The sequence below is a fragment of the Cavia porcellus genome, unplaced genomic scaffold (assembly GCF_034190915.1).
Source record: "Cavia porcellus strain 051 isolate PalLab524CR breed Dunkin Hartley unplaced genomic scaffold, mCavPor4.1 scaffold_26, whole genome shotgun sequence".
NCBI classification, from domain to species: domain Eukaryota; kingdom Metazoa; phylum Chordata; class Mammalia; order Rodentia; family Caviidae; genus Cavia; species Cavia porcellus.
Genome location: NW_026947509.1, coordinates 24,585,267 through 24,613,013, shown reverse-complemented (window position 1 = coordinate 24,613,013; position 27,747 = coordinate 24,585,267). Strand labels below are relative to the sequence as shown.

The 27,747-nt window shown below is 36.5% G+C and overlaps 1 pseudogene and 1 gene segment (V, D, J or C); both read left to right on the top strand.

The window, feature by feature from the left end:
• The first annotated feature begins 7,090 nt into the window (after positions 1 to 7,090).
• Positions 7,091 to 7,937, top strand: LOC134473123 (T cell receptor alpha variable 7-like). The segment is given in 2 exon segments: positions 7,091 to 7,245; positions 7,404 to 7,937. Coding segments are annotated over 2 exon segments (447 nt in total).
• Positions 7,938 to 9,530: 1,593 nt separating this feature from the next.
• LOC100716842 (TP53-regulated inhibitor of apoptosis 1-like) lies at positions 9,531 to 26,065 on the top strand (annotated as a pseudogene).
• Positions 26,066 to 27,747: the final 1,682 nt, after the last annotated feature.

Here is a 27,747-nt window from a genome sequence, read left to right as displayed (position 1 = left end):
TGTTTTTCCTTCCTTTCTTTTTCTTGTTTCTCATTTTCATCCTGGGTCATGACAATCCCTCTAGTTTGTCTGGTCTTTTCCATGGTGTTAAATTCTAGCATCTGAGTTGTTTTTCTCAGGGAAGCTCTCTACCCTGCTGCCTATCAAGCTGCCATCTTCAGATCTTGGCGTATGTTTTCAAAGGAGATTTTAATGTCTTGGATTTCTGTTTAGACATATTTCATGAAATTCTAGTTTTTTCCATTTTGAGCACTTTTGTTTCCTTCATTTTTTTCTAAGCTAATCTATTCTTTTATCTGTGTCTTCTCTAATACCTTTAAGCATTATTTCTTTTTGTCCCTGAGAGATTATTTTTTCTATAGCTTTTTCCACTGGTTTTTTTTTCACTTTTATTACTATTGTTTCAGAAAGTTCCATTGTTTGGTTTCCATTTTCATCTACCTCATTGAGTTTTGGGCTTTTCCTGTGTGGGCTGGGGATTGGGAATTATATTTTTTTTTGCATCTTGTTGTTTTCTCTTTTCTCTATTTCTTTTCTATGTTGATGCTTGCTGATTTCTTATGATAGCTTTATCACTAGTATTGAGGCTTCATTAGGAGATATCTGTTATTCAGGAATATCTTGTAGATGTAGATGGTTCTTTATAGCTAGGAATCTATATTCCTAACTTGTAAAGAATGTAAAATTATTACAGTATTAGGCTGTGGTGATGATTATGACCCTCATACAATCACAGTGTTATCCTATAGGGGAGAAAAACTGATTATGACATTTATGATATCCGGGCTAAAGTAGTATGGTTAGTAATAATGATTTGAAGTAAGCTTAACTACTGGCAAACTATGGTAACTATTAACCTGCTACCTTTGACCACAACAACAAACTCTATATAACAAAATCAAACACAGAAAGGTAAAAATGAAATAGAATGCAAAGGAGTGATCATAATGGGAAGAGACAAGTTTTACTCACTTGAAAGTTTAAACCCAGGAAGTAGTTGAGAAAAGAAAGAAGAACAGTAAATGAAAAAGGAAGGTAAGAAACCTAAACAGTGAAAAAAAGAAGGAAGAAAGAGTAAAGGAACGAAAAAGAAAAGAGAAGAAAGTAAGTGGAGACCAGAGAAAGAGAGAGAGAGAGAGAGAGAAAAAAATCTCAAATACAAAAATAACCACAGAATACAAAACAAACAAGATGACACCCAACCAGACAGGAGAGAGATAAATAGCCAGTTAAACAAACAATGGAGAATAAATGTAGTAAAATACTTCTGGTGTAAAAACAAACAAGCAAACAAACAAATAAAGCCTCTGGTGTTTACAATTCTCAGACCATGTCTATGTTAGGTCCCAGAAGTGTGCTGGGTATGGAGGTGATCTTGGCCTCTCGGAGAGGATGTGGGGGCTGGGACCGGAACTCTGGGCCTGGAACTCTGTTGGTGTAGTTTTCCAGAGCCAAACTGCTGGATTCTTGCTGCTGCTTCAGATGCTTCCCAGTTTCTGGTCTCACTGATTATTCCACCCCCTAATGGCACCTGTGTGCCCTTGCATCAGGGCCAGCCCTCCTGGGTCTCAGGGCTCTTTTCTAAAGACTTTTCTGACCTATCATTTTCTATTTATTCTCTAAAATTCTTCCTAGCTCTGAGGCTGCATAATCTTGGTCTTGTCACTGAAACTCCACCTGAGAAGACAGCAATAACCTCCTGACAGTTCATATAGCCTCAATTGTATGCTTATGTTTAAATTAATAGTTTATCTTGATTTAGCTTTTACTGAAGCTTTTTCTTGCATTAGCCTGCCTAGCCCTCTTCACAGCATTCTGTTGGTATCCTCATTGTCAGACAAAGAAACTGATACCTGACGACAGTAAGGATCTTGTCCAGGACCATGCAGAGAGGTTAAAAAAAAAGGGTAGGTTTCAGATATATTTGAGATTGGAATATAATCTCTCAGCTAGTCATCTAAAATGCCTATCAAACTCTCTATCCAATTTATTTCTGTGGATGTGCAGTAAGAGTGTATAGAATTCCACTTTTGTAATTCTACCCACTTGCTCAAAAATCTCAGTCGTTCTTTGCTTGCCAATAAGTAACCTACAAATTGGTTGAACATTCAAAATTTGTTTTCTAGATCCAAATTCTCCTTTCTTGATTTCCCACTTCTTGAATTTCCCAGGCCCTATTTTTTCCTTCATCTGTCCAGCCATCCATTTACCTGTTCAGCTCTCTCCAGAACAGCTTAAATATGTTTGAGGAAATGATCACAATGTATCCATCCAGGCATTAGCAAAGTAGAGAAGAAATTCTGATACATGCCATCATATGTATTGGAGAAAAAGGTTTTAATATTTTCTAAGAGGAAAAGTTTTCCCTGGTTGGAGTTATTGTTGGATTTAAACTATCTATTGGTGCCAATCCAATAAAATAAAAAAGTACTTTGAAGTCAAAGCACTAAACTTCTTAGCTATGGAGAGTCCCAGAGTGGAGGCTTACTCCATGTATTTGAGAGTTTTCCACAATTCTGCCACATGTTTTCCTGTGCTTTCCTTGTACTACCCAGAGTGCGTGGTGCCTTCTGGTAACCACGGTGGGTACAGAATATTTCAGCTGGGGTATGGAACAGAGGCCTTGAGTTATGAGGTCACTTGTCCTGTGCCCAAAATTAATGCACAATGCAAACTGTTTCGTGTCCTGAGGCTGAGCAGACATTACCCTACTTGCTGTTTACAAGGGTAGTCATGACAACTGGCAGCATAGTCCACTGGTGTTTTAACTATCTGAACACAAGAGGGCAGTGTTTCCTCCTCCCTTGGACCCTATCTCTCTCTCTCTCTTTTTTTTTTTTTATTTAAGAGGAAAAAGAGAAAAACACAAAACAAACCAAAGCGGCGTAAGGGTACACGCAATACAGAACTACAAAACAAAACAAAACAAAACAAAACAAAACAAAACAAAAAACCATAACAGTAAGAAATTACCTGCTAGTAGATTACACACTATTTTCTTGAAAATAGTTCCTCAAATCACAGTATCAAAGAACACAAGGTGGACATTCAAACAGGGAGACTGCAAACAGCTGTGTTCAATGTTCCAAAAACATTGATAAAGTCAGCTATTTAACACCCCCAAACACACTTGCTGTTATATCCGTTAGAGCTCCTTTTCTTTTTTTTTTTTTTCCCCTCTCTTTTTTACAACAAAATTTACACATCTTGGATTTTATTACTCCTTAGTGCTTATTACTTTCTTTGGGGGGGGGGAAGAATACAGTCAAATATGGCAAAACAAAGCTGTCAGTCAATACCAAGGATAGACGTAGCACATGGTGTAGAACAGAGTACAAGTTTATCAACAATGGTTATCAACGTTGTCCCTTGTTTCCTTAAAAAGAATTGTCTATCTTATTAGATATTATAAAGTTGGACAAAACAGTAGAGAACAAGACCAATAAAACTTAGGCATTGTAAACATTACAGGACTTCCAAAGAAGACAATAGTCAAACCAGAATGGGTATCTTAGTGAATCTTATTGTCTTCAAAGTAGTTGCCTATGTCTTCAAACTTGATACTATCATATAGAATGGAACAGAGTCTAATCAGTCAAAACAAGATCGTGGGAGTACTACAGGACTTCAAAACAAGTTAATAGGAAATCGAAAAGAGTTACTATTTATATATCCTAATTTTTTTGAATTTTTTCTTTAATTAAGACAAACATAAGAAATGACTAAATAATTTTTTTTGAAACAATAAGGGGGAGATTGAGATAAAACAGGACATAACAATATAACAATAGAGGTCACAGCATGACTGTTTCAATAACCTAGTACTTCACCACCTTATAACCTGACTTAATAGTAGTTACCATAGTGTCTTTTTCCTTGAAATATTTGGGTAAAACTTCATATACTCTAGCTTCAAATATTTTCATATCAAGAAGCCCAGAATAAAGCCTTTCTAATTAATGAGTGAAAACTTTATAAGGCTTCAAGGCCACCTAATGGGGAATCATGATTACCACATATTTTTATATATTTGAATCATTACTTACATTAGGGAAACTATTCGGTATTCACACATGCGAGATTGATTTATTTCACTTATGAGTATGGTCTCAAGCTGTGCCCATTTATTGATAAATATCTCAATGTGATCCTTCTTTATAGCTGAATAATATTCCATTGTATAGAAATACCACAACTTTTTTATCCATTCCTCAGTTGATGGGCACTTGGGTTGTTTCCAAGATCTGGCGATTACAAATTGTGCTGCTATAAACATAGGTGCACATATATCACTGTGGTATGATGCTTTCAGTTCTTCTGGGAATATGCCTAGAAGTGGAATAGCTGGAATAAATGGGATTTCCAGTCCCAACTTTTTGAGAAATCTCCAGACAGATCTCCACAAAGGCTGTACCAGTCTACACTCCCACCAGCAGTGCAGGAGAGTTCCTTTTTCCCCACAGCCTCTCCAGCATTTGTTGTCGGTTTTCTTGATCCTGGCCATTCTTTCAGGAGTGAGATGGTATCTCAGTGTGGTTTTAATTTGCATTTCTCTAATGACCAATGATGATGAGCATTTAATTCTAAGCAGCAAAGCAGGAGGCATCACAATCCCTATCTCTCTTTTCGCTACGCAAATCTATGAGGATACAGTTCCAATTCAATACACAGTGTTAGGATGAGATCAGAATATGTTTACATTTTCATCACCTTCAACATCTTTTTAAAATTTTGATTAATAAGTAATAATTACACACACTTATGTGAAGTAGTGTTTCAATTTGTGTATACAATATGTACTGATCAAATTAGGGTAATCAGTATTTCTATCTCCTGTCACCAGTTTTTATTTGGAAACTGTGTGTTCTTCTCTTCTAGTTATGCTTAAAATATATAACAGACAACTATAGTCACTGTGCTCTGCTAGAGAACACTAGAAATTGCTACCTTAATCTTTAGCATTTTGGTCCCTGTCGTCAAACCTTCCTCAATGTCCTCCTCCATACTCGCCTCTACTGTTCACTATCATATGTTCCAATTAACTTTTTAAGATAATCACATGGGGAGGACATGTGATATTTGTTTTTCTATGTTTGATTTGTTTCCTTTAACATAATCTCCTCCAGTTCTATTTTGCCATAAGTGATATAATTCTTTTTCATAGCTGAATAATATCATAGCTGAATAATAATTTCTGTATCCACATATCCATCTATGGGCTTCTAGGCTGATTCTGTTTCTTATGTACTGTGAATACTGCAGCAATAAACATTGGCATATAAATATCTTTTTAATATTGTGATGCTATTTCCTGTACGTGACTATTTAACAAGTTAGGTAGAATGAATTACAGGCCAATGGAAAAATTTTGGTTTTTATTTAAATTTTTTTATTTTAAAGAGGAAAAAACCAAGAAAAATATAACAGAATAAAATCAATCAAAATAAACCAGAATAAGTGATACAGGACTTCCAAGCCTTTCAAAATCAATAATAGTTACCACAGTGCCTTTGTTGTCTTCAAAATAGCTGCAGATCCACAGTCAGATGTCTTAAAAATTGAACAGAACAGGGTATAGTAGAAACAATAAAAACAAAACAATAAATGCAAAAAGAACCTCAAAACAAGCCTGAGGTGAATACGTAATGGCTCCATAATATGTCTTGCACTCTTTCAAAAAGCTGCTCATGCCATCAGATTTCACATAAAGAAAATACAAGAAAATAAACCCCAACTCCCAAATACCCCAAACAATGAAAATTATATGGTTTCTGGGTGGGGAATTTCCTCTCTGTTGGTCATGGTTCTCTCCCTCTGTAGTCCACAAATGGCACTGACTCACAGAGAGAGGCTTGGATCTGGCTCTCTGCAAGCCAGAAGCAGACCGAGTATGGCCCTGGAATCTTGATTATTAGAAGATAAAGAATACTTGAGGGGGTTTATATTCTTAGCACAGATTCCTACCTATAGAATTACACCATTCATGTAAACACAGATACATGTGCTTTCTTTTTGCTGCCTAGAAGAAATCAGAGGGAAAAACCCAGAAGCATCAAGTTGCACTGACTTTGGTTTTATTTGATGCACGGGAAGAGTCATGGCCCTCAGGGATGCAATATTAAGTATACACAGAGTTAAAGGGGATTCTTTGCTTTACTATCAATGGAATTGTTTCAAAGCCTATGACTGATAGCATTCATGTACTGTTATTATAAGTGAAGTGGATGAAATCAAATGAATTTTGATTTGGTCAGTAAACATGTATTCTGGGTTATTCTATCATATCATTTATGACACTTTAACTATAGCTTGCACTGTAAGTCAAGATATTGCTAAGGCTGAGCACATGAAATCACTTGTCTTTTAAAATTAAGCATTAAATATATAGTTTTATGGTGCAATCATATGTTGTTGCCTGAAAATATTCTATTGAAGTCTTACATACTGAGCTATTGCTTCTAGTCAGAGAGACATTTTTTCTTCATCATCACATTCTTGGCTGACCAAATATATTATTGTGTTCACTTATCTCTGTCTAAAGATTGTCCCTAGTACTTTCACATCTGATCCAGTGAAAGATGCTTATAATTTACAAAAATGCGTTTCCTAAGATGCATTCCTAATATTCTGTTCTTTTTTTTATACTTATGTAGGTCTCCACTGCGTTATTATTTTGTTTGGAGCACTCAGCTATCTCTGTTCCTCCTTCTTTAGTTTTATCAGCTACAATTTCTGCATTTTGAAGAGAAACGCTAATGTTTTCCTTTTTATTTTACCTGCTCTGTAATTACTGGTGATTATTTTTCCTTGAAATAGACATCAATGAATAGATTAACAAGGCAGAAAAGTTAAGAGTTTTAGTGACTACACTACAGAGGTTTATAAAATAAACAAAAGTTTAAAAATCCACCATATGAGAATGGTAGACCCGTTCCTTTGCCATGCCTTACCTGGTCTAAGAGGTGCACACAGTACTTTTTAAAAAAAAATGATTCTACTTGTGACCACTGGGTAGCAATGTTTCTTTCTCTTTGTAATTTAACCCTCGTGCCTAGAAAATAAGTTTACACAAGAGACTCATATAGCAGATGAAAAGCACTTCTAGATTGCTCTACCAAAATAATAAGGAAAGGAAGATTTCTTTGGCTACACTCTTTAGATAACATTTCATCTTATTAAGACAAAGTAGCAGAATGGAGAAGGTGCAAGGTTCTGTGCTGGTTATATTTTGGCTGCATCTTGGCTGTGAGTTGAGGGGCTGTAAGGGCTGGGAGTCCCAGGGGATATGCACTGAAATCCTAGGGATGTAGTTTGGATTCAACTGTATTTTTTTGTGGGAGATTTGGAATCAAACTTATGAACCAAAGCCTGCACATTGTGACTTCTGTTGTATTTCTGAACAGGTCTGAAAGGAGAAACCCAGGTGGAGCAGCGTCCCCGTACCCTGGTACCCCAAGAGGGAGACATTATCTCCATGAGTTGCACCTACCCAGTTAGCATTTTTAAGGGCCTGCTGTGGTACAGACAGGATGAGGGGCTAGGACTCCAACACCTGTTTTCCATGTATTCAGCTGGAGACGTGAAACAAAAGGGAAGACTGAGAGCCACGTTACTGAAGAATGGAAGCAGCTTGTCCATCACAGCCTCAGAGCCTGAAGACTCAGCCACCTACTTCTGTGCTGTAGCCACACAGCGGTGGCTAGGCACCTGTGATCTGAACCCAAACCTGCAGCTTGGCACCGGGAGCATGAGAGAAGCATCAGAAGTGGGCTCTGAGCTGGGGCCCCTTGCAGAGTAGAGTGTTGGGCTGTCTATAGAGTGAATGGCAAATGCTTCTGTCATTTGGTCCACCAATTTTATCAGGTCACCCTCCACATCCTCTTACAGCCTCATCTGAATATGCCAGTCCTGACCCCTGCTGTCTTCTACAAGATCCACCAGACCCCAAGTCCATCTCTGTGTATGGCAGGAAGCTGTTCTCTTTTGGGAAGTGTGGAAACACAGGCCAATAAAGCTTTTCTTCTACCAAACCTGACAAAGGAATTGCAAATGTGAGCATAAACTTGGATGGGTTACATGCACTAAAAATGGGCATCTGAGTTTTTCCATCAGCATGTACAATGTTCTGTGACTTGAGAGTAAATTTAGCGACTAACACCTTATTGAAAACATTTTTTTTTTTTTAAATCGGTACTGGGGATCAAACTCATGACAGCCTGCTTGCAAGGCAGGTACTTAATGTCGCTGAGCTAAATCCCCAGCCCCTGAAAACATATTTAAAAACCTAATAAGTATCACACACTCTGCTTCTGCTACAAAGGAGTTCAAGCTGGAAGAAATAATGCATTGGTAGCTGCCATCTGTGAAACTCATGCATGAGTGAGCAAGCATCTACCAGCTCCTACAATGTGCCGGTACCCTTCATAGGTTTTGGGATACATGGATAGCAAATGTAACAGGTAGGGCTTTGGAAGTTCATGTTTCCTGAAAGTTCTATACTTCACAGATGGGAAACTGTGTTGGGAATTAGAGGTCTTTGAGAGACTGCAGCAAAGTTTAGTTTCTTCCCCATCACTCATTCTTCCTATGAAAGCACTGATGATACCTGAGTGCTTCTTGAATTTGGGACAAGAGTGTCACTGGCTTACTGCCACTGACATGGTCATGGAACTGCTTCCCATTTTGAAGTACTCATGGGCAGAGGTGAGGAAAACATGTGAGGTGGTTCTGGTACTAAAAATCCCTACACTGTGAAAGGTTACAGGCTACCACTGGGAAAATACATAATAAAGCTTAACCCTTTATTCAACAGTAAAATTGTAGAGATGAAATAAAATAACATATGACACCGACAAACTTTACTAAGTAAATGGATATTATTTTAAATAAGTGTAAAATCCTTTTCTATGGATAAGCGTTACCAATTGTTGGTGTTGTTTGAGAACTCAGCCTAACACAGGCTAAGTGGGCACTGTGAAACAGCAAGACTGGAGGTGAGTGTACTGCTGTATTTTGATGCAAAGGAGAGGGCACCTCTGCAGGCTAAGATCAGGAAGCGGGGGATCTGGACCTCTTGTTTGCATATCCAACATTCAAGCATGCCTGTCAGCACATTCCCTGGTTTCAGCCCTCACTCTCCTGAAACATGCCTGTAAGCTGCTACATAAGTAGCACTCCTAGGCACTTGTTAAGTTTTAGTCTAGGAGGGCTCCTTCCTGTGCTGCAGTATAGGCTCTGTTAAAATAGACTCACTGTAATGTTCCTATAAACTTGCTCACAATCCATTTCTTGGGTAATGTGGACAGAACAGTCTAATTCCAAAGAAAGTTGAATAAACACCCAGAGCTGTTAACTCCAAAGAGCTCCAGTGATCAGCAGCCAATGAAGGCTACCAGCACATACTCACAACTAGTAAAGTCACCCTACAGTGTCCATCACAACCTGACATTTGGCAGACAGCTGGAAGTGTCAGAGACCCAGTACCCGTTAGCCAATCTACAGTGTCCAGCAGAAGTTGACATTAGATGGTGATGGCCAGCAGCAGCAGTGAACAGGGGCTGCTGCATCAACCACTGATATCCAGCATTACCTGGTGTTATCTGGTGGAAGCACAAAGTAAGTAGAGCTCCACTTGCTGATTCACGATGTCCATCTGAATCAGGCAAAAGAACCCTAGGCTGAATGGCAAGAGATTTTTTTTTTTTGCAAGAATTTTGTAGGTGTGCAAAAAATGTAAGAGTTGTGGAGTTAGGAAGGCTTCCACTCAGATTGCAGAAGAAGGCCTTGGAGGCTGGGCATTGTGCCCTTGAGAGGGCAGTGTGTGAAATACTGAGTGGAGCCAGAAGTGCAGCGGAGAGCCCAAGGAATTGAAGAATCCAGGAATGGGAAACATCTGAGGAAAGCAGGAGGCAGTGAGCAGAGCCAATGAAGAGAAAGGACTACCACCCACAGTGCCATGGGGGCAAAGCTGCTCAAACCATTATGATATTCACATTTCAGCACAATTTGTCCAGGGCACAGAGCCAAATTTAATGTTTGTTCTGCTGGGTTCTGCTGTTGCTTTGATCTGATTTCTCCTCTCCCCAATACTTCTTCTTTTCTGAATGGGAATATTTATCCTGTATCATTGTGTGTTGGCAGTGTATTATTATCTTTTTAAGTTTTACATGGCTCATATGTAAGAGCTTGCCTTGAGTCTGAGAGGAGACTTTGGACTTGGACTTTTCAGCACTGCTAAAACTGTTATGAGTGGTGACTCTTAGGCATGGACTAAATATATTTTGCATAAAGAAATATACATGATTCTTTGAGGGCCATGCGTACAATGTAATGACTTAGATCTAAATGACCCCCAAAACCTCATGTGTTTGGAAGGTGATGGGTTAGGCATATGTTACAACTGACTTGCTGTTAGGAGGTGGGTTTTAAGAGGTGAGATACTGGGGGGGGTGACCTGTGAGGATATGTCTCCCTCCAATCCTCCTTCCCTCTCCTTATACTTCCAGACACCATGACATGAACAGCTTTACTCTGCCAGTATCTTCCACCACATCTTTTTTCTTTGGATTCAGCTGTCCATGCACTGAAAATATCAGCCAAGATAATCTTCTTTTTTAAGTTGGAATGCCAGACACTCTCTCCTAGCAACAAGAAAGGGATAAAATATTATTGTGTCATATTTTTATACTGTCCTGGTTACTTTTCTCTCACTGCTGGGACTAAATGCCCAACACCCAAAATGAAGGAAGAAAAAGTTTATTCAACTCACAGTTCATGGAGATCTCATTCCATACTTGCTGGCTCCAAGGCAGGTTGGGGTGGCTAAGGGGCAACATTCATGGTAGCTGCAAGCAACAAGCGTGAAAGGGAAAAAAGTGGGAGCAAACTGCTTTCCCACCCTTATATTGTATGCCAGCTACCCATCCTTAGGCAGGTGCAGCCAATCCCGGCAATAGACAACGAACCAATCCAAAGGTTAGACTCAGCTGTCTTTGAAAGACCTGCCACCCATGACCACATGAGGCTTTGTGGGGGCACATCTAGGTGCAGCCCATAACACATACTAGTCTTTTTGTTCTGTGATTTATTAGTGAGAGATATCCCCTCTAAAGGTACAACCCCAGTGATGCATCTCCTTCACATGCACTCTGCTAACAGCACATTCAGCTATAGACACGCAGGCAACCCCACTATCCAAATGCCTCTTTACAAGTCTCTTAATCCACTAAATATGGCAACATTAACTGGTGTTTTGGTATTGAATATAACTGTAATCATTTCCCCCACTTTCATTCTATTTCTTGAGTAATAGAAAGTTTTATCATAAAATAATTTATTACTTTGCCCATCCACCCTTTTAACAAATATTTGTTGACTTTTCCTGAGAGAAAAATACCATGCTATGATCTCAGGCTGTCTGTTAACCTGATCATGTCTCTGCCAAAAGAAATAACCCAATTATTGGGATGCAGACTTGAATAGTTTTGCTCACCTTTTGCTCTATCTCCCTCTTCTATTTCTGATTTTCCTCTTTTTCTCTCTTGTCCCTCATCTAAAATACTCTTCTTCCCTTTGTAACTTCCATTTTCTGCCTCTCAATCCACTTTGTTAGTTGCATGAAATATAAATGATGTTCCTGTGTTATTGTGCTCTCTAGTGTCTGCACTTGGAAAACAGGTGTCTGGAAGAGGACATACAAAGAAAAGCATACTTAATGGTGGGGTTTTTGGTTCTATGTTAGGTAGGAATGACATTACTGGGTTGAATCTCTTGTGCCTTTCCAATCACTTCACTAAGCCACTATAAACTTGCAAAGAGATCCCAACACTTAATATACTAATGTCTGTGTAAGCAAGTGAAGAAATTATAAAATTCCATAGATGGGAAAATGTGGATACAGTTTTGATGGCAGTTGGAGTACGTTTTCATTGATTTGTTTATGAGCATCTTCAATAATATCCTTATAGTTGTATGTGTGGCATGTTAGCAATTTTAGATGTAGTTTAATATAGGAAGTGTGCCTAAGATGTCAAGATTCTAGTGGTATTACATCTTTTTATACTCTGCATGCACTTTGCAAACTTCTGTAGTTGCGTCACATAATTTAAGCAATTCTATTCAGGAGAACAACTTGCTAATCTGGATAAGAACATACTTTACTCTTTTGTATGCTGACACTTTAGTTGAGGTTAAATTTCAAAGGAAATGTGTTATGCTTTGGCAAGCCTCAGTTGACAGAAAGCACAAGGGATTCATTATGATAAAACCAATATTTCATAGAAAAATGACTGTTTGGAAGAAAAAGCAGCCATTATTACCCTTGAGTTTTTATTTGAAATTTAGGCAGCACTAACTATCTTAATTTTTCTACCACTAAGATGAATTTTAATTTCATTTCTGAATTTATAAATTCAAATTCTGTAAAACACATGTTACTGTTTTTCATTCTGGAAATTATTGGTATCAGAAGACAAAAGAAATCTTACCAGTGTTCTGGTTCTAGTTCTTCAACATTACATCTGCAAATTTTCCCATTCCATTTTACATTAATAGTAAGTAAAATACAACAAAATCACATTTATTATTTATTAATTTTTAGTGACAGGTAATTGTTAATCAAATTATTTTCGTTTTCCTAAAGAACTTGCTGACTTTTTCAAAGTTTGACAAGTGTAATTTCTGTTATTTTGCTCATTAAAATTTTACCTGAGATGCAATTCTAAGAAAATGATACAAACTAAACTAAAATGATGACATGTTTTATGCAGACATTAGAAGTGGATTGGGATATATCTGCTTTCTGAGTGAAACTTAAAGTTTACTATTTCTTATTTGGTAAGTATATTTAAAGCCGTTCCAGTAAGAACTGATAAAACTACCTTATTTTATGTTTCACTTAACTTAAGGCAGAGGACCTTAACTAAAAGTCTATATTTATTTATTACATTAATATTATAAGGGAAGTAGTGAGGGATGGTCTAAATGGTGCATATGAAAAGCAAATGTTTAGAAATAGCACAGTTCTTTAAAATTTTTATCTTATTGCTAAACTTGAACAGGAAGTGATGGCTAAACATACAATTAAGCCATCTGTGGAGGAATTGGGAACTAACATGATATATTCTAAGTTTGGACATAAGCTTTGCAGACAATAGTTACTTTTCAGATCTGCAGTTTCTTTCATTATGCTTTTTCAAGGCATTTCGAAAGTTATTGCTACTTGGATATGGTTAATTGAATTGGCTTAAAACAGTGACATAATAAATTATGTGCCAAAAATTAAACATGAAATAAAAATTTGGAAAGCCCATAGTTTATAAACCTTATAAATTTCTCTACAAGAGCAGATTCTAAATTAAATGTACTTTTCAGCTTCCATTGTGTTCCTTATTTTTTTCCAAGAGCCAAATATTTTAATGTTCAGTTGATTCATGGTAATTGTTTCTTACATGTGGGCTTTTTGGTCTAATTTGGGAAAACTACTTTCTGATCAATTTTATCAAGGTCCCCCCAGATTCAGAGATAACTACTACTTAAATTACAATTGTCTGAATTTTTTCATTTGCTGTTTAGCCCAGTGTTATCAAGGTATGCAGGGGAAATGAAGTAGGCCAACATTTGTTAAAACACTTTAGGACACTGTGGCAGCTTTTGAAGGCTCCCCAGTTTTCCATTCTTAGCCAAGGGAGAGCCAGAACAGATTTCAGATACAAGAAAAAGCCATATGCTTGTACAATTGCCATTTTAGAAATTTGTGATGTGAATTTAAATTATGCCTCTATTACTTAAAGTCAACAGTTTTAAGTTGGCAGTTTTGCTGATCATTTAAACTCTTTTTGCAGTGTCAATTTGTAAATAAAAACAAAACAAAACATGAAAGAAAAACCTCAAATAAAACATGAGATAACACTTAGAACCTCTAAATCAGAAAAGTGTTTCAAATTATTTGTTTGGATTCATTTTGTAAGTGTAAAGTATGTACTTGTTGCTTAGATATTTTATTAATTATTTCCTTCATACTTGAGTTCTGTGCAATATTTTCCATTAGGTCCATTGACAAGAAGGGACAAAACTCATGAATGAATATATAACTTATAAGGGTTAATGTTAATGCTCAAGAAACTAATACCCTGCAGTTGTTTTTAAAATTTCATTTTTTTTTATTGGTACCGGGGATCAAACTCACGACCGCCTGCTTGCAAGGCAGGTGCTTATGCCCCTGAGCTAAATCCCCAGCACCCAGGTACAAGAAAGTCCCCATTCTATTTTTAAATTTTAAGACATCCATAGCAAATTTCATAAGTTTTTTTATTTAGAATTTTAAGATATGCCTTATTTTGGCTCGGAGAACTGTGGCGTTCCAAGGAAGCAGGCAGGAGCACACTATCCCTGGAGCTCAGCCTATTTGGGACCCTCCCACCATCTGGGTGCAGTGGAACGGCTGGGCGGGTCTGGGGCACCTGCATCTGCCTCCCCATGTATCTGGAGGACTGTGGATTTCTAAGTAAGCAGGCGAGCATCACCAGTTCCAGAGGACCCGCTGCCTGGGGTAAGTGCCCCGCGCACTCTCCCCCAAGCCCAGCCTGTTCGGGACTCTCAAGCCTTCCAGGTGCAGTGAAGTGGCTAGGCGGGTCGGAGGTTCCTACATCGACCTCTCTGTTAGGCTGGCTCAGTGAACTGTGGAGTTCCAAGCAAGCAGGCAGCCACACACTGTTCCTGGAGCCCAGCCTATCTGGGACTGTGGAATTCTAAGCAGGCAGGCAAGAGGCTCCAGAGGCCCAGCAGCCTGGGGAAAATGGGTGCCAGGATCCAGGAGCTGTGAACATAGAAGTGGATTTCCAACAGACCCTGAGAAAGCTTTCAAATAACACTTGAAACACGGAAATATAGGAAAATGACAAAATGAAAGACCAAATTACAACCTCAAACCTCAGCCCATCTCAAGAAACCCTAGGAGCAATGTATACAGAGGAAAATACGTGTCACACACCTCAAATATCCGATATAATAACTACTGAAATAAACAAGCAACTCTGGGAAACTTTAAAGGAATTCGAACTCGAAATAATCTCCCAGGTAAAAGAAGAAATGATAAAAGAAATGAAAGAGATGCTGAATATATCTAAAGAAAACACAGTTAAAAAATTGGAGGAACTAAACAAAAAGATAGAATCCCTGAATGAACAATATAAGAAACAAACAGAATACATAAAGCAGATGCACAGAGACATACAGGAAACCAAAAACTCCACTGAAAGCTATAAAAACCACCTCAATGGAAGTGAAGATAGAATTTCAGAGCTTGAAGACAGAATTGCAGCTAGTGAACAGGAAAGGAAAGATCTTTTAAAAATAACAAGGAATCAGGAAATAACAATTCAACAACTGCAAGATGACCCAAAGAAAAACAACATAAGATTGATAGGGATTAATGAAAAAGAAGGGGACAACATAAAGGATGTCAAGAGGATATTTAGAGAAGTAATAGCTGAAAATTTCCCAGGCATGAGATCAGAAACCAACATCAGGTTCAGTGAAGCATATAGAACTCCAAATAGTCATAACCAAAATAAAACTACACCTAGACATATAATAATCACTATCCCAGAAATCCAACACAAGAATAGATTATTAAAAGCTGTCAGAGAGAAAAGACAGATCACTTATAAAGGAAAACCTATCAGAATCACAGCAGACTTCTCAGCACAAACGATAAAGTGTAGGAGAGCATGGAGTGAAGTATTCCAGATCCTAAAGCAAAATGATTTCCAACCTAGACTGATGTACCCTGCAAAACTATCATTCAGAATCAGTGGTAAAATAAGATACTTCCATGACAAAGAACAGCTGAAGAGCTTCATGAACACCAAGGCAACCCTGCAAAAATATTGAGAGACAGTTTAGATACACAAAGAAAAAAAAAAACACTAAGCAAAGCAGATAATTAAACAGAACAGAAAGATAAAGATGCAACAGCAGAGAGATAACATGTCAACAATAAACCAGCATTTAACAGTAATAACCATTAATGTAAATGGTCTCAATGCACCAATCAAAAGAAAGAGACTGGCAGAATGGAACAGGAAACAAAATCCACCCATATGCTGTTTACAGGAAACCCAACTGACCCAGAAGGATACTCACAGACTGAAAGTCAAAGGATGGAAAACAATACTTCATGCAGCAGAAATCCAAAAAAAAAGCAGGAGTAGCCATTCTGTTTGCAGACAACATGAACTTTAAACCAACAATGATCAGAAAGGACAAAGAAGATCACTACATACTCCTTAGGTGAAAACTCCAGGCGGAAGAGATAACTATCTTAAATATATATGCACCAAATTCCAGAGCACCCAGTTATATGAAACAACTATTAACAGAAATGAAAACTCAAACTATTAGCAACACAATTGTAACAGGAGATCTTAACACACCATTGACAGCAAGAGACAGATCAACCAGACAGAAAATGAGCAAAGAAGTAACAGAATTGAATCACATCTGTGAACAAATGGACTTGATAGACACCTACAGAATGTTCTACTCAACAACATCAGAATATACATTCTTCTCAGCAGCACATGGGTCATTCTTTAAAATAGACCATATATTAGCTCACAGAACATATTTAAATAAGTGCAAAAGAGTTGAAATCATCCCTTGCATGTTATCGGACCATAGCGCTTTGAAATTAGAAATTAATGATAAACGATACTTGAAAAATTCCACAAACACATGGAAACTGAATAACACACTCTTCAGTAATCAGTGGGTCATAGAGGAAAATAAAGAAGAAATTAAACAATACCTACAAGAAAATGAAAATACAGATACAACTTACCGGAATCTGTGGGATGCAATGGAAGTCATCCTCAGAGGAAAATTTATTGCAGAGTTCCCACATCAGGAAAACAGAACGAATACAAATAAATAACCTAATGGTACACCTCAAACAGTTAGAAAAAGAAGAGCCCAAGGCCAAAAGAAGAGAGGAAATTATAAAAATCAGAGCAGAACTCAATGAAATAGAGGCTAAGCAAACAATCCAAAGAATCAATGAATCAAGGAGTTGGTTCTTTGAAAGGATAAATAAAATTGATAAGCACCTAGCCAACTTTATTTTAAAAAGGGAAGAAAAAGCTCAAATTCATGCAAAAAGAAATAAAAAAGGTGAAATCACTAGAGACTCTACAGAAATACAGAAGATCATCAGCACCTATTTTGAAAACCGCTGCTCTCAAAGGTTTGACAGCACAGAAGAAATAGACAGATTCCTAGAAACATATGAAGTACCAAAGCTAGATCAAGAGGATGTAAAACTGCTGAATAACCCAATTTCTATTAATGAAATTGAAAATGTAATTAAGTACTTACCTACAAAGAAGAGCCCAGGCCCATATGGATTCACTGCAGAATTCTACAAGAAATAGAAAGAAGACCTAATGCCGACCCTCCTCAAACTATTCAATCAAATTGAAAGGGAAATAATCCTTCCTAAGTCATTTCTGGGAGCAAATGTTACTCTAGTACCAAAACCTGAGAAAGACCCAACTAAAAAAGAGAACTACAGACCAATCTCCCTAATGAACACAGATGCAACAATCTTCAATAAAATACAGGCAAATAGGATGTAGAAAATCATCAAGAAGATTATACACCATGAACAAGTGGGATTCATCCCAGGCATGCATGGATGGTTCAACATATGTAAATCAATAAATGTAATCCACCATATCAATAGAGCCAAAAGTAAGAATCACATGATCATTTTTATAGATACAGAAAAAGCTTTTGATAAGGTCCAACATTTATTCATGATGAGAATTTTACAGAAAATTGGAATAGATGATCTTTACCTCAATATAATAAAGGCCATCTATGACAAACCAACAGCCAGTATCATACTAAATGACCAAAAATTGAAAGCCTTTACTTCAAAATCAGGCACAAGAGAAGAATGTCCTTTATCATCATTCCTATTTAATATAGTACTGGAAGTACTAGCCTGAGCAATTAGACAAGAGAGAGAAATAAAAGGAGTAAAGATAGGAAAAGAAGAAGTTAAATTATCATTGTTTGCAGATGATATGATACTCTACATAGAAGACCCTGGAACTCCATTGAAAGACTCTTAGATATAGTAAATAAATTCAGTAATGTAGCTGGATACTAAATCAATACTCAAAGATCAATAGCATTCATATATGATAACAAAATCACAGAGAGAGAAATAAGAGAAGCCACACTCTTCACACTAGCAAGCAAAAAATTGAAATATTTAGGAATTACTCTTACGAACCAAGTGAAAGATCTACACAGGAAAATTATAATACACTGAAAAAAGAAATTGAAGATGATCTCAGAAAATAGAAAGACTTCCATTGTTCATGGATAGGAAGAATAAACATTGTGAAAATGGCCATTCTCCCAAAACTGTTACACAGATTCAATGCAATCCCAATAAAAATACCATCAACATACCTCCTAGATCTAGAGAAATCACTCCTAAAATCATCTGGAACCAGAAGAGGCCTAGAATAGCAAAGGCAATTCTAAGCAGCAAAGGCAAAGCAGGAGGCATCATAATCCCTGACTTGAAGTTATACTACAAAGCAACTGTAGTAAAATCAACATCGTATTGGAATCAAAACAGAGCCGAAGATCAATGGAATAGATTAGAAGATACAACCACAACTACAAACACACTCCACCACCTTATCTTTGGTAAAGGAGCCAAGCAGGTTCACTGGAAGAACGACAGTCTCTTTAATAAATGGTGTTGGAAAAACTGGCTCTCCATTTGCCGAAAACTAAAACTAGACCCATGCCTATCACCACGTACTAAATTAAAATCTAAATGGATCAAAGATCTGAATATTAAAACAGAAACACTAAATCTACTGGAAGACAAATTGGGTAGAAACCTTGAAGACATAGGGGTAGGTAGAGAATTCATGAAAGGACTCAAACTGCACGGGAAATACTTCCCAGAATCAATAACTGGGACCTCCTCTTATTAAAAAGTTTCTGCATGTCACAAAAAATCTCCAGCAATAGTGAAAAGAAAACCCACAAACTGGGAAAAGATCTTAGTGAACTCCCCCTCAGATAAGGACTCTTGTCTAAAACATACAAAGAATTAAGAAAACTCAGACCCCCAAAATTCAAAGATCCAATCCTAAAATGGGCATCTGAGATGAATACACACTTCTCAGATAAAGAAATACAAGTGGCAAACAAATACATGAAAAAATGTTCATCATCATTAGTCATTAGAGAAATGCAAATTAAAACCACACTGAATTTCCATCTCACTCTTGAAAGAATTGCCAGGATCAAGAAAACCAGCACCACCAAATGGTGGAGAGGCTGTGGGGAAAAAAGGAGCTCTCCTGCACTGTTGGTTGGAGTGCAGACTGGTACAACCTTTGTGGAGGTCAGTCTGGAGATTTCTCAAAAAGCTGGGATTGGCAGTCCCATTTATTCCAGCTATTCCACTTCAGGCATATTCCCAGAAGAACTGAAAGCATCATACCACAGTGATATATGCGCACCTATGTTTATAGCAGCACAATTTGTAATTGCCAGATCCTGGAAACAACCCAAGTGTCCATCAACTGAAGAATGGATTAAAAATTGTGGTATTTTTATACAATGGAGTACTACTCAGCTATAAAGAATGAGCACATTGAGATATTTATAAATAAGTGGGCGCAGCTTCAGACCATGCTCATAAGTGTAATAAATCAAACTTTCTTGTGTGAATACCGAACAGTTTCCCTAGTGTAAGAAATGATTCAAATATATAAAAGTATGTGGTAATAATGATTCCCTATTATGTGGCCTTGAAGCTTTATAAAGTTTTCACTTGTTAATTGGAATGGCTTTATTCTGGGCTGCTTGAAATTATTGCCTGTGATGAAATGAACAGCTTTTTCAAAGAAAACAAGACATCCTAATAGCTAGTGCTGATTTAATATCATCTTGTTTTGAAGCTCCACCAAACTATGGCTCTTCTGTCTCCATTGGTTTTATCATATTGTATCTTGCTGGATTTTATTATATGTGATAGTATAAACAAAAATTATTGTAGGCAAAGAGATAATATAGAAACCATTGTTTATTTTCTGTTAGCTTGTTCTAAATACTCTACAATACTTTTATCCACTTGAATGGTTTTACACTGTCTTGATAATTAAGGGGAAAAAATAAAAAAAATTAACAGGATATAATATAGTAACTTTTTTGATTTCCTGTTATCTTGATTTGAAGTCCTGTATTACTCCCACTATCTTGTTTTGACTGATTAGATTCTGTTCCTTTCTGCTTGATAGTATCAAGTTTGAGGGTATAGGCAACTACTTTGAAGGCAATAAGATTCACTATGATGTCCATTCTGGTTTGACTATTATCTTCTTTTGAAGTCCTGCAATGTTTACAATGTTTTGGTTTTATTGGCCTTGTTCTGTACTGTTTTGTTCAACTTTATAATACCTAATGATATAGGCAATTCTTTTTAAGGAAGCAAGAGGCACTATGTTAATCATTGTTGATAGCCTTGTACTCTGTTTTTACATCATTTGCTATGCCTATCCTTGGTTTTGACTGACAGCTTTGTTTTGTCATATTTGGTTTTATTCTCTCCCCCCAAAAAGTAATAAGAACTATGGGAGTAATAAAACCCCAAATGCATAAATTTTGTTGTAAAAAAGAGAGGAAAAAAAAGTGCTCTGAAGGATACAACTAACTGCAAGTGTGTTTAGGTGTGTTAAGATAGCTGACCATATTAATGTTTTTGGTTGGATCCTTGAACACAACTGTTTGCAGTCTCACTATTTGAATGTCCACTTTGTACACTTTGATCCTGTGACTTGAGTAGCTATCTCTAAGATGGTAATGTGTAATCTATTAACTGGTGTTTTCTTACTGTTTTTTTGTAGTTCTGTATTACTTGTACCCTTACACTATCTTGTTTTGTTTTGTTTTTTTCTCTTTTTCCTTTTAAATAAAATTTTTTAAAAAAGATATGCCTTATTTTTCAAAGATTTTCTCACCTTTATTTTTGTTCAGCAAAAAAGTACTGGTGTAATCCAGATTAGAAATTTTACCTAAAAAGTGTCTTCTTTAAGAACAAAAAAATGTGTGAAGAAATATGCATTTTTTTTATTTAAAGAAAAAAAAGCAAAACAGAAAAAAGAGTAGAAGTAATACAGAATTTCAAAAGACATTCACACGAAGAAATCACTAGTTAATACATTACATATTGTCATCTTAGAAATAGTTGTTCAGGTCCCAAAATTAAAGCATAGAAAGTGGACAATCAAATATTGAGAGTGCAGATTGTTCTGTTCAATGATCCAACAAAAACTTAGTAATGTGTTTATCTATCTTACACACTTAAACATACATGCAGTTATATCCTTTAGAGCACTTTCCTTCCCTTTCTTTAATATGCATTCTTTGTATTCCGATCTTAAAATATTTTCATATACAGGTATTAAATAATGTGCCCCAACATTTATAAAAAGAATTGATCAATACATAGAATGTTTTTCATACACACGGTAAAATTTTAAGTAGACATAATGGAGCTTAATAATTTTTACTGACATTTAAATAAGGGAAAATCATTTGCACTATTCTGCAGTCCCACATGATCTACATCTAATATTTAAGTAATCTTTGAAACTGAAAATACGTTCCAAACCCTGTAGACTATTTTTCTAAAACTTCAACATATTATGTGAAATACAGAACACTACTTTAAGAAGAAAGCCTAGCATCTGTAACTTAAGGTGTTAAAGAGGACAGTCATCCAGAGTCCACAAAGAATTTTTATGGAGAGTTGATAAATAATGACTGGGTCACCATCTGCCTATTTCAAGACAATCTTTGGTCTCATTTTAAAGAGAACCCTCATGGCTTCATGTCTTTAGGACTTTGTTATTAAAACAAAAAATCTGATAAAGGTAAATTTAAAGTAGGTTAAATTAAAAATTTAGGATTTTTTATTTTAAAAAGAGCGAAACTAAACATAACAAAACAAAACAAAGAAGATCAGAAAAAAAAACAATGCATGTCACACAGATTTCAAAGCAAGACAACAAGAAATCTACAGTGGCTCCTATAATGTCTCTGTTTTCTTCTAAATAGTTGTCTGTATCTTCACACACAATGAATTCTTACAAAACAAAATAGTATTAAACTTATCAGAGTAGAGTGATGAAGGCATTTTACAGGCCTTCAAAACCTGACAATAGGAAAATTAACAATGGCTACCATAGTGTCTCTTGTTCTCTTCAAAATAGCTGTACATACTTTCATTTATGATGAAATTAAACAATACAAGACAGACTAAAATCACGCTGAGCAAAGAATAGACGCATTACTGGATTTCACAGCATGGAGTCAGCAGCGGATACCATTATGTCTCTTTTTCTTCAAGGTAGCTCTTCATTTCACCACACATAATATAATTGATTCTCATCAATTGTTTAGGAGAAGTTGTAGGCATGTATGAACCTCTACATGTATATCTATCCTTTCTGTATTAGAGGGAAACACAAAACAAAACAAAACAAAACAAAATAGATTACTAGAAAAACAAGAAACAGAAAAGACAAATAAGTAACAATAGCGAACAACGAAAGGGGATTATTATACAACCATTATTTCTTAACATACTAGTCTTTCTGTGTAATATATTTAGATATTTCCATGCCAAGACTTTCTTCAGGGTGTTTTTATATACATTTAAAAATTAATCACTTTTTGATATGTTTCTGATTATTCAATATGCTTTATAAATATCAGTACATTGTTTTTTTATTGTAAATAGAGTTGCTTGACTTAGAGAAAACATGTCACTGAATGCCAAATTTCAATAAAGGGAACAAAACTGTAATTTCAACAATATCATGTCATAATACTGACTTCCCAATAATTAGTCAACTCTTCATGTTATTATTTGTAAGTAGTTTCCATTTTATGTGAAAGTATTTACAGTATTTTATTTTTGTTCTGTTAATGTGTGAGGTTGCATGTTTTGTTCTTAAAAAAATAAATAAAACAAGGTGAGAAAATACTAGAGCCCTTGACATAGAATTGGTATAATTTTTCATAGGTAAATATATTTTTTAAACTTTGGTAAGTGTTGTTCTGGTCCCTTTTCTCTGGCCCTGTCTCTCTCCAGGCACCCATCTTCAGGCTTTCTCCATCTGAAGAACTCCAGTCTGCACTGGCACAGGGTTCCCCGAATCTAGAAACAAGCACCAGCCTGATGGGTTTGCAGAGCAGCTGTTTCCCAGTGTAAATCCAAAGCTCTCTCTCCTTGCCTGGAGCGCATCAGTGGAGTTCTACTGCTCATGGGATAAAATGTGAATGACAGGCGTCACACATGATTCCACACAGTGTGAACCTGACCTTTCAGTCACCACTCCTAACTCCTTTGTCACTCTGTGCTGTGACAGCACTGGTCTCTTTCAGGTCGTTGAAGTCCATTTCCAAGTTGCATTTTACTCTTTCATTCATCTGAAATGTTTGTCCTCCAAGCCTGGTCAGCCTGACTCACTGTCTCACTTCAAGTTGCAGCTCTAATACCAGTAACTTTAGAGAAATCCTCTGACTTCTGCTGGTCTTTCCACAGTAACTGTTCACAGCACTCACTAAACCTCCACTGCACACTGGCTACTTCTTTTTCAGTAGGCGCTGTAACACGTAGGTACATTGTTGATTTATGTGTTGAAATGTGCAGTGCTTATTCCTTCAGTTAGAATACAAAATTTACAGCGTCAGGGGTATTTGATTCATGGCTTTATCCTTAGTGTCCACAGTAATGCCTCACCTGTAGCAATCAGTACAGAAATATCTGCCAAATGAATTAATGGGTGAATGAAGGAGAGGATGTTGCTTGGCTCCTCCCTTTCTCTTCATTTTCCTTTCTTTTATTCCCACAGCAAGTCCACTTTAGTTTATAATGTCTGTTTCATTTTAGGAACAATGTAGTTCTGTCCAGCCCACTCCTCAGATTCTGATTCCTGCTTTCTTTTGTTCTCAGGGCTCTGGGAAATAGATTAATTCAGGATCTCAGCTTCTCTTCACCCAACCAAATTCATCTTATCAGAAGAATTGACTCAGCTGTAAGGTGAATGAACCCATAGAGTGTCAAAAACACATAATCAAAAGTCACGAGCAAGTACAAGGTGTAATGTCTCAAGCCAAATAATTTAATGCAAAAGTCAAATTACTACATGTCAAAGCTTTAGTTTAAATTATTATAGTCTGAAAAGATCCTCAGTAAACAAATCCAAATAACTCTGGTAGACATTTTATTGGAGATTAGATTTTAAAAGGACAGGGTTAAAGATCACTAACATGGTCAATATGTTAGTTAATAATTGCTCCACTTTTTATTGTGTAGTGGTTATGTAGGGAAATGTAGTCTTTTCTGTCAAAGGAGGTAGTTAACTTCATTCTATAAAAATCCCTATTTTTGTACAATCTTCTTTTTATGAAATATACATATGCTTGTTTCTGCATTTCTTAAAAACCTGAAAAAAAAGGCTACATGCCTGTCAATCTGCTGTAAAACTTTATAACAAAGGGCTTTCCAGATCACAAGGCCAACTCCACCGAACAACTGCAGTTTCACTCAGGTTAGGTTGTAAGGCCACATTCCTGCCAATAGAATGAGACACAGTGGCCACTGAGCTTCAGAGATAAACCTGAGCAGATGCCTGCTTGGTGTGCTTACTCTGTTAATGACACACACTGCTGCAGAAATAAAGTTTGTCTTGTTGAGACACTTTCAAAAGTTCATGGTTTCCTTTGTCCTGTTTGCAGCACCAAAAGATTTGTACACAGCAGCTATTAGACTCTTAAAAGATTTATACTCATCTCGAGCACTAATTTTGCTGAAAGAATATTTATATTATTAAAGTATATCAGAAAATAGCTTATTTTATTATAAGTGATGTTTAAATCCTATACAAAGCTAAATAAAATATTCATTTCAGACCAGTTTAGGGAAACTCATATTTCTCAAAATAAATATTGTTTTCTACAGTAGAGAGTGGTTTGGTACTCTTTACTATTTTCCTCTTCACAAGTTAACAGGTTTATTGCTCTATTGGTGGTGTCAGTAAAAACACAGTCTCTGGGTCAGAAACAAAAGCTATTATTGGTGATGTTGCAGCAGACAGCCTAAACACCTGTCCAACTGCTTCAGGGTCTCTTTCTCTTCTGGATGCGCAGTGGTACAGATAGAGGTCTGGAGGTGGTGCGTGTCACAGTGGTGGAGCCATGAGTGTGGAGAATCACTGCTTTAGTAGTAAGCATCAGACAAGTTTGCTGTTTGTCTCAGAGGAAACATGTCATCCTTCAGGGTTGCTTGTTGCAAGCATAGCTTTCTGGTCCAAGGCCTATGAAAAGGATAACCTATTAAGGGAGAAAACTTTAAGACAATAATGGATATACTCTAATCAAATACCCCATAAAATTTACTTGATAAGTGAAAACACTTGTCAAAGAAAAATGTAACTAAAACTTGGTAGGAAAACTTAGTAGTGCTTTAATTTTCATTTGCCTCATCTTCATATCTTCTCTGACTGAAGGACAATCTTTAAATGGCAACACACATTCCCAATGTGGGTTTGTGATGCTGGACCTTGTTATCAAATATAGCAGTTGAATCCTTTTGACAGTCAGGTGTCTCCTTAAAGGACTCATGCAAAGGACTTGCCTAAATTCCACATATCCCAGAATGCTGTCAAGGCTGACAACTGAATGGTCAGAGGACATTATCAAAAAACAAACAAATAAGTTACTTCAGCCATTGCTGTGCACAGCATCAGAGAGGCTTGCATTGACAGGGAGCGGGAGTACAATCAGTGCTTCAATCGCTGATTCCAAGAAGTTTTTCAAGGGAGACGGTTCTGGGGACCCGTGTACTGATGTCTTCAAGCACTATCAGCAGTGCATTCAGAAAGCAATAAAAGAAAAAGAAATTCCTATTGAAGGACTAGATTTCATGGACTATGGCAAAGAAAAGTCTGAAAATTCTTCTTGACCTTGAAAATGGATTCCTCATCAGGAAATTTTGAAGGTTGATTTGTCAACTAAGGCCCTGAAAATAGCCATGGGATTGATGAGTTTAGGAGGGTGGAGTTTTATTTCTTCCTTCTTGATGCTTTCTTAACTTGTAAATGATGATCTCTGCTTTAGATTTTTCACTTACTCTGGCATCTTGCCAGTGTGCTAAAACTGAACAATTTCTGTAGATTATGATTGCAATACATGGTTGGGAATTAGCTTTAAATATATCTATGTAAATAATGATAAACTAGTTAAGTTGATGAGGGTTGCCTGATGTCTTGATTTTCCTGCGAAGACATTACACTGTACTGGGGTCATTGTGAAAGCATTTGGTTAGGACCTTCTTTTTCTCTCTCAGGAAGTAAATACTCTAAAGATATCTGAGCACAACACTTTCAATCAGTTTCATTTTTATACAGTGACTAACAGTTACATTTGTGGGTGACCTGGATTAGCAATGAGGGAGATAGCTTTTAGCATTCTCTGCCTCTAAGTGTCTAATTAACACATGAAAGCTTCAAGAACGTTGAAGTAAACACCACTACAGAGCTCATAGTGTACTTGAGGAATCAGGATACTTGCAGTGCCTCGGGAAGAACCACCTATTACAGAGATTTGATGTTGCCAGCTTTCAACTCAAGTTAATAAGTTGAGTCAACCTGCCTATCAAAAAAGATCCAAAAATGCTACATCTGTTTAAATGGAGGGGAAAGGTGCTTGCTTTATTTGCCTATAATGTCTATAATCATGAAGATGGAATAAACTCTTAACATTAATTTTCAGTCCTTAAAAACCAAACAAACAAGCAAATAATAATAACAGCAGAGATTTAACAGTGCAGAGATTTAACAGTTATCATAATTCACTATGATGCCCATTCTGGTTTGACTATTATCTTCTTTTGAAGTCCTGTAATGTCTCCAATGTTTTGGTTTTATTGGTTTTGTTCTTTACTGTTTTGTTCAATTTTATTATAACAGAGGATATAAGCAATTCTTTTTAAGATAGCAAGAGGCATTAGGCTCACCACTGTTGATCACCTTGTATTCTGTTTTTACATTATGTACTATGTCCCTCCTTTTGATTTGACTGACTCTGTTTTATTATGTCACATTTGGTTTTATTCTCTTAAAAAAAAAAGTAATAAGAACTGTGGGAAAAATAAAACCCAAAAAGTGTAATTGTCAATGTAAAAAAGAAAGGAAAAGAAAGTGCTCTAAAGATATAACTGCATGTATATTTAAGCGTGTAAGACAGGTAACCATATTACTGAGTTTTTGTTGGATTATTGAACAGAACTGTTTGCAATCTCACTGTTTGAATGTCTACTTTATATGGTTTAATTTTGTAACTTGAACAACTATTTCTAAGATGACAATATGTAGTCTATTAACTAGTGATTTCCTACTGTTTATTTTTTTTTGAAATTCTGTATAACTTGTACCTTTTTTCTGTTTTTTTTTCTTTTTCTCCTTAAATACAATTAAAAAAAAAAAGAGTTCAATTTATAGGCTTACTGTGCTGTTAAAATCTTTAGGAATTTTTTTGAGTGAATTTCATGGAAGGGAAAGAAGGACTTGAGTAACTTGTGTGCTGAAGCTGCAGCTTTTAATAAAACTAATGTTTACAAAATGTCAGTTTCCTTTCTGCCCAACT